The following is an 11,914-nucleotide window of genomic DNA, read 5'->3' on the forward strand; positions in this document are numbered from 1 at the left end:
GTAATAGAAATGCAGCAAAGTGCTCCAAAGAGCAAATGTATCTTTTTGGACTCTTGCTTATAGGAATCATAAAAGACAGTCTTTTTAAAACATAGTGAAACCTTTGCTTTATTCTCTGACTTTGATGCTAGATTGGAGTTTGCACTGTCTTTTTAAAAAGCTTATAAAGGAAATGGCGAGACATCCTTAACTGCAGCAGATCAAGTGATTTCCCTCACAATGCAGCCCAGGTGGGAAAGTAACAGCAGTTAAGGAGACTAAAGGAAAGCATCCCCAGAAGCCATTACATCAGTAAAGTTTATCTCAGCCAGCTAACTCACCGAAGTCAGGAGCAGAAATAAATTTACTACTGAAGCAGCAGCAGTACACACAGTGCTATTTGTGTGCTGTTTATCTAAGGTGTGCTCTGTATCTATTGTGCTCAGAGACAAAAAGCCATCCATTTTTTCCTGTGGGAGGCAATTTAAATATTAGCAATCATAAGTAATTGTTTCTCACCATGCAGATAACTTCTTGTATGTGTCTTTGCATTTGTTTTCATAAGCCTCAGCCTCACGGCTTCCCTGGAAAGACTGCAAGCAGGAGTCTGTTTCTCCAACTTGGTAGGGAAGAAATACAAGCACCATAATGGCAGTCCCTCAAAAGATATCTTGGTCACCTGACTGTAAAGGAAAGTGCTGTCTGCAGAAGAGGTGAAGGTCAAAGAAGTCACTCTAGGCAGATGTGTAATAGAAGGGTTACCTTTGTTCATAAAATCTTATGTGTATGAGGGAGTCAGAAACTTTTTGTTGTAATTAAACAAGAGGAGTTTCACAGACAGCTTGCTAATCAAGCGTCAATAAACAACTGATAAGAACTGCACCTTTTCATCTCTGACAAATACCAGACTACCACTTACCCAGCCACCCGAACTCAAGCAACAAACAAATTTACATCCGAAAAGCCAATGCCAGACACCACTTAACATGTACTTAAGAACCACTAACGTGTATAAAAAGAGACACTGACTTCATTTCGGTGTGTGCCTTGGCAGGGCACTGCCCTCCAGGCCACCCAGCCCTGTTTTGCTTTATTATCGCTTGCTTAATAAATTTATCAATGTTTAATTGGAATTGAGTTGTCTAAATTCTTATACTAACTTATAACAAAGGTGAGGCCGCACCAGCCCAGAGGGGAGCAGGACAATCCCCTCCCTCCACCAGCCGGCAATGCTGGGCCTGATGCACACATACATCTCCTTGGGGATAAACCTTCCCAGCATTGGATGGGCAACTGGAATCAAACCATTTAGGCAAATTCTCTTCTCCCTTCCACCTCTCAAGCCTTTCTGTTAGTTTGTTTTGGTAAGTTGGTGTTTGTGTTTCTCTTTTGCTTGCTTGCTTGGTTGGTTTAATCGAGTTCCCAACCTTCTTTTCCCCTCCCAGCAGCCTGTGACACAAATGCCTTCGCACACAGGCCGGGCACAGAGCTGGGCACAGGAGCTGGGCACAGCCTGGAGCTGGCTCTCCCGCTGGCTGTGCCAGGGCCAGCAGGGACCCGGCCCGGGGCAGGAATTCCCGGCGCTGCCCGAGGCCAGCGACGGCCGCGCACGAGGCAGCCCCGGCGCAGGACGGGCCCTTCCTCAAGGAGTCCCGGCTCCCTCGGGATGGGATGGGATGGGATGAGATGGGATGGGATGGGATGGGATGGGATGGGATGGGATGGGATGGGATGGGCCGTGCCAGCCCGGCCTCCCGCCCGCTGCCCCGCCCTCCAACACCCTGTGCTCAAAAACAAGGGGCACTGCCGGCATTTAGGCAAGAACACACCTGAAACTCCTTCCCCAGAGATGCTTCTGCCTTCCCACAGAATCACAGCATTTTTAGGATTATAAGTAACCTCGGGAGATTGTCTAGGCCAGCCTCCCTGCCAAGGCAGGCTCCCCCAGAGGAGACTCCACAGGAACCTGTCCTTGTGCGCTTTGAAGTCTCCAGAGAGGGAGATTCCAGGACCTCCCTGGGCAGCCTGCTCCAGTGCTCTGCCACCCTCAACATAAAGAAGTTCTTCCTCATGTTGAGCTGGAACTTTGCTGCTTTAGTTTATGGTCATTGCTTCTCGTCCTGTTGCTGGGCACCACTGGAGAGGCATCAATGAAATCCCCTCTCAGTCTTCTTTAGGCTAAACAGGCCCAGCTCCCGCAGTCTCTCATCAGAAGAGAGATGCTCCAGACTCATCATCATCTTCCCCTCACCTGATGCTGCAGCCTGTGCTTGTTCTGAATTAGAGCAGGAGGATGGGTGGGGTAACAAGAAGAAAGCAGCAGAAGAAAATTCCACTGCACTTCAAAATATCAGAGACTGCTTCTCCTTCTGGCTGACAGGCATTGACTGCAATGAATCTATCTTCAGGAGGGGACATTTAGAAAATGTCACTTATATAGTCACCTGTCTAGAGGCAATGAAAAAAAACATCTGATCCAAAGGAATATATTGCAGTATAGAATAAAGCAGTACAGAATAAAGACAGATCTTGTTGCACAGGGCATCATGTCTGCCAAAGAGCCCCTTCCTGCCTAAGCATACCACCTCCAAAACAGACTTCTTTGTTGTGCATAGCCACTTCTGATCAGCAATAAATGGCTGCCTGCTCTGTCCACTCAGCCACCCAAGGACCTCAGAAGGCAAGAGGTTGTAGAGGCCGTGGTCAGCTGGTCCAGCATTTGCAGAGTCATTTCAGGTCAGCCTTACCACTATGGCCTGTGATCTTCAGGGGACAAAAGCCATGCCAAAGCAGTGCTTACAGAGGACTTTCTCTGAAGAATTGATGGGCTCCCGTTTTCCCTGTTTTGGGGGTAGTGTTGCTGCACTCCCAGCCTTCAGAAGCCATGCAGCCTTGCTGTTGGAGAATCATCGGCTAAGGCACCAGGCAACGAGAGCGGGGGCTTTGTCTGGCAAAGGAAACCCCAGTGTTTCTTTTCATTAAGGGTAAACATGCCACTTGCAAGTGCCTTTCTGCAGCTAAGTGCTCTGAAGAGGTGAGGATTTTAAAGACAGCTGAAACTTCACATGTGGGAACTGCGGGAGCAATTCACAGGAGTGAATGACTTTGGCTGGATGTGATGATAACTGGCCACCTCACTAGTTTTCACCAAAATGAAAGGCCAAGTCTCCAGGAGAGGAGAGGGAACAAATCCCCAGTGTTTGTGATAAAACTGTGAGATTTGGCAACATTGCCAACTGCTGTGTTGATAATTGGAAGGTCTTGCTCTGCAGGTGGGATCCGGGCCGTGATCCAGGCGGACATGGCCTGCACACATGGGCATGCACTGCAGGGAGACTGGTGTAACTGGCTGTTCTCTTGATGCTGATGCTACCAATTGCACCTGCTTGGGCTGATGACTTGTTGTGCTAAGAGATCTGAAGCTGTACTGGGAAGTTGGAGCCTTAAATCTCTTTTTGTATGTTTTGTGATGCAAGTCTTGGGGAAGAAGGTGAAACACCAACACCACAGTCGCACAAGGGAACCTGTGCAGGAAGAAAAGATTGAGGTCTGAATTGCAGAGTGTGGGAAGGTAATACAAAGAGGGTTGTCCAGCAGCAGAGGAGAGTCCCTTGATGTCTGCACTACATCACCAGAAAAACAAGCTAAGCCCTAAATCCTTCTTCCAGGGAAGGGTAGAGCTCATTTCCACATGAATTCCGTGCCCTTTCTTTCCTTCAATGGTCATTCCTTTATTTTCTTGTTTAAAATGGGTCCTGCTTTTAGCTCTAGATTTTGATAGAGACCCATTGCCTCTTATTTTCCTGGGCAGGTGTCAGTCCAAATGTCTGCACGTCATCTTCCAGGTAGCATGGCATCTTGGGGCACCTCTGTGAGGCTGCGGCTGCGATTGTGATGTCACTGGCACCATTGTCCTGGGGCACGGACCGTTGTCCCGGTGCAGGGATTTGTTGTCCCGGTACAGGGACCATTGTCCTGCTGCACGGACTGTTGTCCTGGCGCTCGGACCTTTGTCCTGCTGCCCGGAAGGCTCCGTGTGCAGAGCGTGTTTGGCGTGCTCCTGGCAAGAGGCTGCTCCTGATCGAGGCCCTCGCCTCCAGCAGGCTGCACCTTGACACCAGGGGTGTCCTTTTCTCCCTTGGCGGGCACAGGCTGCGCAACTCTTGCCCAGCATGGCTAAAGTGTTGCGCAGAGTCTGTGCCGCCTTTCGCCGGGTTTTTCCCGTGGCCTACGCTTTTTGTTCCCACCCGGACAAACCCGGGCTGCTGACCCATCTAGCAAGTAAGTCGAGGGTTTTCCTCTGCCTTTGGGATCAAGGTGCTGTTCATGCTCTCCCTTAGTGACTGCATTGCCTTGGAAAGCAAAATGCCCCGCAGACACCGTGGCTTTGGGAAAGCTCACGGCAAGAGCTTCAGCCGCCGAGGGGGTGTGTCCAGCCCTTCCTCGGGGTGTGGGCAGCATTTGGAGTTGAACCCGCAGGGTTGTGCTCCCTGCCCGGCTTAGTCCGTGGCAGTGCAGTCTGGAATTGCCTGCTTTGCTGCTTCAGCCAATAGAGCTTCCCAAATCCAGACTGGCTGAGCTCCTGAGAGGTCCCTCTAAAGACTGAGCAGTTCTCTGCAGTTCTTTCCTAAATTCCATCCTGGAAAGCTTGGAGGGTCTGGCTTGACACAACGTTTCCTTAAAGAGCTGTTCCTTTGGGGCTGAAATGCAAAGCTGAAGGCAGTGTGTGCTGCCAAAGATGGGAGCTGTTAGTGTGCTGTGTGAGAATAGAAGGGTGATGGCTAGAGGGCAACTTGCTTTTCCCCAGCTTTACTGGGGAAAAGGAGAGGGAGAGGAGAGGGAGAGGAGAGGGAGAGGAAAGGGAGAGGAGAGGCGAACTGTTGCTACTGAAGGGATGTTGTGAAAGAAAAATACTCTCCATTTGGGTTGACTTGTTCCACGGCATTCCCCACAACAGCCACTTTTCTAACATCTACTTCCTTTGCCCACTGCAGGCCAGTACGTGTTTAGACGCAGAAGAGCCCGTCCTTCGGTGAGTGACAAAGTAACCTTGGACGTTCCTCGCCTTTCAGAATTGGTCAGAAAGCAGCTGCAAGGGAGTGCCAGCTCTCCAGGCTGAAAGAAAGTCTTCTTCAGGGTCTTTGCATCAGCAGAAAAGGTTTCCCTGGCTGTCCAATTTTAATTTTCACTTGCAGGGCTTTAAAGTAGATGACAGTCTGGTTTGCAGGCAGAAAACTTTCTTGCTGCTTTTAGCCATGCTGGAACAACAAGAGTTCCCAACAAGATGCAGTGCTGTCTAATTAGCCAGCCCCCTTGAATTTACTTTTAGCCACTTAGAATCCCCCTGCTAGCAAAGGGGAGGAGTTCTCCTCAGTACAGCTGGAGAGAGAGCTGCAGAGAAAGAAGGTTCTAAATGAGCTGCAACTCCCTGTCCCTCACGCTGCTGTCTCTCCACAGAGGACACCACCAGCAGCTGACCCTCCTCGGGCTCCTTCTCTGTCCTCACTCTATGAGGATGAAGAGGAGGAAGACAACAACGAAGCTCCAGCTGTTGTTGCACCAGAGCCTGAACATCCAAAATCAGTAGGAGCCAGCTTTGGTTGGGGCTCTGAGAAGGGCTGGGACTTCAGGGCTCTTCCCTAAAGGCTGAACTACTGATGGGAAGGATCCCTGCAAGCCTCCTTTCTGACACCAACTGATTTCTTGTCACAGATCAGCGCAGGCTCTGGAACAAAATCTGCCCCTGCCCCAGAATCCGAATACTCGGAAGCTGCTGAGGAAGCCGACACTCCCAGCCCCTGAGATCTCCTACATGAGCACTCCCAGCAGCTCCTACAGCAGCACCTACTGGCAGCAAAAGAGGGCAGACGAGGAGAGCCTGGAGAAACTGAGTAGGTCTTCTGCCTTCCTTGCCTGAGAGGGCAGTGCTAATGTTCCGGGACAGCAAACGCTTGCCTCCCTACCTGTTCTTTTCTGTCTCCTCACAATGTTTCTCCCTCTTTCTCTCCGTTTCCTGGGAGAAAGGGAACTCTTCAAAGCACAGTAGGAAACCAGTCTTTGTGGAAGCCATCTGGGCTACACATCTGCCTCTCTTGTTGTCAGTGTCGTCGTCGTCGTCGTCGTCGTTGTTGTTGTTCCCCAAGTGACTTCAGCTCCCAGCCCCAGGCAGAGGAGCGGCAGTCCTGGTCTGCTGGAGGGTGGCATCTTCATTTGGAAGTGACCATCTGTCATTTGCTTGCTTTCAGGGAGTGTTGTGAGTGTGGGAGATCCTAGGAAGATCTACCTTGAATGGGCAAAAATTGACAGTGGGTAAGTCTGACCACAGTTCCTTCGACAAACCCCGGGATTTTGCCGGGGCAAGGTCAGCCAGGAAGTCAGACAAGCTCCAAAGGTGTTCAGACACTGGGTTTAGATCCTCCTGCCTCTCAGTCCTGATCCCCATTTAGAACCGTGGTCAGAGGGCATCCTCCAAGACAACTGCGTGCTGGCGGTGTCTTGCCTGCAGCAAGAAGCAGGACCTGCAAGATCTCCTGTCCTTCCAGTGCCCCGCCCCTCTTTGATGCTTTTCTTGGGAGAAATGATGGCTCTGTGTCTCCAAATCGTACAGCCAAGGGAAAGAAAGGAGAAAGAAACTTTCTTGCCTCAAAGAGCAACCCAGCACCTGAGAGCTGTCAGATCACAGTTCTCAGGAACTTCAAATATATGGCTGAGAACAATCTTCCCTGCTCCTCAGGAGTAGAACCACATGGTTTAGACATGGAAAACATTCCTTTCTTTGCTGCTCTTTCCTTTCTAGGGCTTTCGGAACCGTCTATAGAGTGACCGACAGTGCCACAGGAGGAGAGGTAAGTGTCAACGTTCCCAGCAGGTTTTGCAGTTCTCCAGTGCTTTCCACTCTGGGCCGAGCTGTGGCTGGAGCTTTGGGTCCCCAGCAGATCTTTCCTGCAAAGGCTGTTCCTCTGGAGCGCAGACCGGTGCCAGCCTACCAAATCCATTTGGGACAGCCCTTTGGGGCTCCAGCTTGGGATTTCTGAATTGTCAGCATTTCTGGCTGTCAGCAAGCACATCGCAATCTTCTGGGGAGTTTCTCATCCCCAGGCAGTGCTGGGCTTTGGAACTTGCATGGAGGTCTAGCAGGGACCAAAAAACCCCAAGCCTTGCTCCTAACCCACAGCGTGTCCATCAAGTGCCCGTGAGCATCTGATTTGTCTTTCAAGCCAGGAAACAACTGCAAATCTAAGCTGTGTTTTCTTTAGAGTTGCCAAATCAAAATTTGTTCAGATCTGGGGCAAGAGACTTCCCAAGGTCATGGTTTTCCGTGTCCTTTCAGGTGGCCATAAAGCAAGTTTATCTCCACAAGCAGCGCAGAAAGGAACAAATTGTCGATGAGCTCATGATCATGAGGGACAATAAACATCCAAATCTGGTCAACTATTTGGACAGGTAGGGAGTTGTGGTATGACCACGTGACTGCTCCTTTACAGACTGCAAGCCAAAGGTTGAAAGCACCCCCTGTGGTCTCTGGCAGAGAAGTCAGCTTTTTCTTCTTATTTTTCATCTGTTCCTATACAATGTCTGGGAGGAGAGTGCATTTTGTCGGCATTCACCTTTTCGGACAGGCATTGTTTCAAGTCATCTCTATCTTCCTAAAACAACAGCCTGTACGTTCCCAACCTCCAGGTGGTTTTGTTGTTTGTTTGGGGGTTGTCTTTAAGTTTCATACACTTTTTTCAATCTCTTATGATCACAAGTGCGGAGAAATCATCATGGAAATGATTTCTCTGCATTTTTCCCTCCCTTGCCATCTGAGACATCTCAGTTTTCACAGATGTGCCTTTCTCGCTCAGACTCCACAGATTCCAAGGAGTGTATAGGCGAGGAGGAATGTCTCTGCCTTTTCTTCTGTGTCCATTCCCAAGTCTTCCAGGGACAGAAATCAGTTCTAGTCTCTGAAGTCGAGTAATTTAGCTATGCCCATTCTCCATGCCATTCTTTTCTTCTTTCAGCTACTTGCTTGGAGATAAACTGCTGATAGTGATGGAATACGTAGACGGAGGCCCCTTAAGCGCTGTGGTTAAGGAAATACGTCTGGAGGAAGGACTGATGGCAGCTGTCTCCCGGGAGGTAAGGGATGCCACTGCTGCTTCCAGTTCTTTGGGCAGGCTGGCACTTCTCAACAAGTGGTGAGAACAGGAGTGATTTCACCTTCAGAGCTTTGTTTCCATGTTGCTTTTCTGAGATGGAGAAGAAAGAGCACCTTTGCTGAATGGTCTCCTCTGGATGGAGAGAGCCCGTGCACTGCAGCAGCACTCATTTTCTCTGGGTCTGCAGGGCGTGCGCTGTGACAACAATTGCCATTTCGCTTTGCAAAGCTCCAGAGCTCCTATGCCTTCCCTCAGAAAGATGGGGGTTTACTAGGCAGGAAGCAACAAGCTCTTCCTCTTGGCAGCACCACGTTCTGCCAGTCCTTCCCGTTCCCCTAGAACGAAAAGCTTGAAAGCCATTTCTTTCTTGGGGGATGAAATGGGGTCATTCCTTGTTACTCTCCTCTTTCTTTTTTCTCTCGCAGTGCCTTCAAGCACTAGCGTTCCTCCACTGCCACCAGGTGATCCACAGGGATGTCAAAGGCGACAACCTTCTCCTGGGAATGGATGGATCCGTCAAGTTGGGTAGGTGTTCTCGGTCAGGCCCGCTGTTCCCGGCATGCGGCGCGTGGGGCTGCTGGAGCCTGACTGCCAGTTCCCAAAAAGCGGTGCCTGTGGCAGTGCAGGCAGCACGGCTGCAGGCTGAGAGCACACTTGCAACGTGCAGAGGGGAACGAGGTGTCCTCGGCTACAGCCCTGAGGAAACACAGCACGGCCGCTTTGCCAGCCTACATTCAGCCTCCTCAGGCTTCCAGAGGGGAATTCTTGCACTTGGCTTCAGGACTCAGGCTGCCTTTCATGAGACTGCCTTTTGTCCTCAGCTGACTTTGGTCTCGCTGCTCGCGTCACACCTGAGCAGAGCAAGCGAAGCTCTCTCGTTGGGACACCTCACTGGATGGCACCCGAATACGTCACGAGAGAGGAATACGGATCCAAAGTGGACATCTGGGCACTCGGCATCGTGGTGATTGAAATGCTAGAAGGAGAGCCTCCTTATTTTTGGGAAAATCCTCACAGGGTAAGGCGCAAATACCCCCAGATAACCACTGTCTTTCTAATCTGTCCCATGTTTGGCCTCCCATGAGAAAACATCCCATTCCCACCAGCTTGGACTAGTTCAACCAAGCCCCATCCCTCAAAAAAAGGCTCTGGAGCACATCGGCATCTACTAGAGCTTTAGTTGCATCAACCTTGAAAAGAACCGGAAAAAAAGCCTCTAAAGTCAATCCTCAGAGAAGCAAAATGTGCTTTTGCCGATGGTGTTCCTACTGACTTGGTCGGCCGATGAAATCGGCTCTCAAGGCAAGACCCTTTGGATGTTGGAAAAGCTGTGGCTGCATCAGGGTCTTTTTCTCAGTTAGAAAACTCATTTTGAACCCTCTGCCAGGCAACAAAGTGCCACTGCAGGATGGAGGCTCAAAACTGGGGTCTGTGTGAGCAGTTAGGCATAGGAAAGAAAGAGGTAAAGTCCGGTCTTTCCTCTTCCTCCAGGCCCTGCGTCTCATCGCCTCCGAGGGGATACCGGAGCTGCCAAACCAGCAGGAACTGTCCCCTGCCCTGCAGGACTTTCTGAGCTGCTGCTTGCAGACAGACGAGGACAGTCGAGGCTCTGCTGAGGAACTTCTGCAGGTAAAATGGCTGCAAGGGACACAACTGTCCCATGCGTGGGTGTTCTCATCTGCTAAACTCCAAGCCATCAGCTGCACCCCCCCTCGCATTAATCCTCTGATCCTTTTGGTGGCCCTGGTTTGTATCTAAGGCAGCAGGAGCCGTTTTCTCTGCTTCGTAATCTCGGGAAGGGAGCCCTGAAATGGTGCTGCTGGTGGAGGAACCCAAGCAAATCAGTCCCTGCCAAGTGGTGCCAGAACTTGGCTGTGCTGAGGAAGGGGCTGTGGGGAGCTCCCTGTCAGCATCATCCCTGCTGCCCCACTCCTGGAGCTTTCTGCCACCCAGCTGCCCCAATTCAGTGGCTTCTGCCACCAAAACAGCGACAGCTGAGCAGGACTTGTCCCAGCCCCATTTGCTGCCTGGCACAGGCAAGGAGATGGGAACTCCTCCAGGGCTGCTGCCAGCTCTGCTGGCAGAGAGGGAGCTGCTGAATGTGCCACTCGACTGTCCCTGCTGGGAAGGAAGGGGCCAGCCAGCACGGCAGGGGCAGGATAGACACTGCTCTCACTGCAAGCAGAGCTGAGCCCATCAGCCCTCCACCACTTGTCTCCCCGCTCTTGTTCTGGTGCTGAAAACCTGCACCTCCGTGCTCTTCAGAACAGCACGTCAGCCCAAATGCTACTGGGAGAAACATTTCTTGAGTTTCCTCAGGAGCAGCTTCTGCTCCTCATCTTTTTGGATGGGCCACTCGAGTAGCCCATGTCTTTAAGAAAGAGGAACCTGAGGAAGTCTTTTGAGTTTCCTGGAAGGACCAAAGCCCCGGGACAGCAAGCAGCATTCCCACAGCCCTGGCAGGGCAAAGTTCCCATCGAGATGAAGACACCTTGAGAAATGGGTTCATAGGATTATGTTTGCCTGTGAGAACCAGGTCCTGGGCATGAAGGCAGAGGTGCAGATGCTCCCCTCAGTCCTGTTTCTGCCTGTTTCTGGTAACCCGAGGAATACTGCTTGAGCTCGCGAGGAACCGAGTTTGGAAAGGAATGGTTCATTTCTTTTCTTTTCTTTTCCTTTGGGCAGCATCCATTTTTACTCTCAGCCAAGCCCCTCTCTGGTCTGACAGCTCTGATCAATGCAGCAAAGCAGCTGATGGAGAGCAGGAGATGTAATGCTTCTGGGATGCCTTCCTCCAGTTCCAGCGACGGGTGGCACTCAGAAGAAAACTGAAGAAGTGTCCTCCCCACTGGATCCACTGGGGGAGTGACACAGAAGAGGGGGCGCTTAGGGGGCCATTAGCTTTTTACTACTATTACAGTTAGTAATTGAATTAGTATTAGTATTAGTATTAGTGTTAGGATTCATATTCCTACTGTATTTTACTCTTTTTCAATTAATAAACTGTTCTTATCTCAACCGACGAGTTTTACTTTTGATTTTCTTCCCTGTTCCACTTGGAATGGGAATGGGGAAGGGAATGCAGATGAGGATGGGGATGGGGATGGTGGGGAGCAAGCGGCTGTGTGGAGCTTAGTTACCAGCTGGGCTTAAACCACCCCAGTTCACCAGGACATAACTCTTCCAAGAGTCCAACTACTATTTTTGCCTCCCTTGTCAACACTCAGACAGGTTGTCCTCAGGACAACTGGCTTCTACAACTGAGAGACAGAGACAAGAAGCCCAATAGCCCCCTGTAATCCAGGAGGGAACAGTTAGCCACCTGCTGAGCCCCTTGGATCCTCACAAGTCTACGGGACCAGATGGGATCCATGCCAGGATGAGGAGGGAGCTGGCACAAGAGCTCGCCGAGCCGCTCACCATCCTTTCCCAACACTCCTGGCTCACTGGGGAGCTGCCAGATGATTGGAAGTTGGCCAATGCCCCCTCAAGCCACAGAAAGGGCTGCAAGGAGGACCTGGCAAACTACAGGCCTGCCAGCCTGACCTCAGTGCCTGGCAAGGTTATGGAGCAAATCATCCCAAGTGCAATCCCACAGCACCTACAGGATGGACAAGGGGTCAGAGCCAGCCAGCACGGCTTTAGGAAGGGCAGGTCCTGTCTGACCAACCTGATCTCCTTTCAGGATCAGGGCACCTGCCGGATGGATGAGGGCAAGGCTCTGGATGTGCTCTAGCTGGACTTCAGCCAAGCCTTTGACACAGTCTCCCACCGTTTCAGCCTTCTCCTGG

The 11,914-nt window shown here is 51.0% G+C and overlaps 1 protein-coding gene across 1 annotated transcript; it reads left to right on the forward strand.

Moving 5' to 3' along the window:
• Positions 1 to 5,791: 5,791 nt before the first annotated feature.
• Positions 5,792 to 10,955, forward strand: LOC126652176 (serine/threonine-protein kinase PAK 3-like). Its single transcript, XM_050338801.1, has 9 exons — positions 5,792 to 5,870; positions 6,225 to 6,288; positions 6,776 to 6,824; positions 7,310 to 7,422; positions 7,986 to 8,103; positions 8,549 to 8,648; positions 8,945 to 9,141; positions 9,615 to 9,752; positions 10,809 to 10,955. Exons 1-9 carry the CDS (start codon positions 5,792 to 5,794, stop codon positions 10,953 to 10,955), a joined length of 1,005 nt encoding a protein of 334 aa, XP_050194758.1.
• Positions 10,956 to 11,914: the final 959 nt, after the last annotated feature.

This window comes from Myiozetetes cayanensis, unplaced genomic scaffold (genome assembly GCF_022539395.1).
Source record: "Myiozetetes cayanensis isolate MyiCay16 unplaced genomic scaffold, myiCay2020 scf7, whole genome shotgun sequence".
Lineage (NCBI taxonomy): Eukaryota > Metazoa > Chordata > Aves > Passeriformes > Tyrannidae > Myiozetetes > Myiozetetes cayanensis.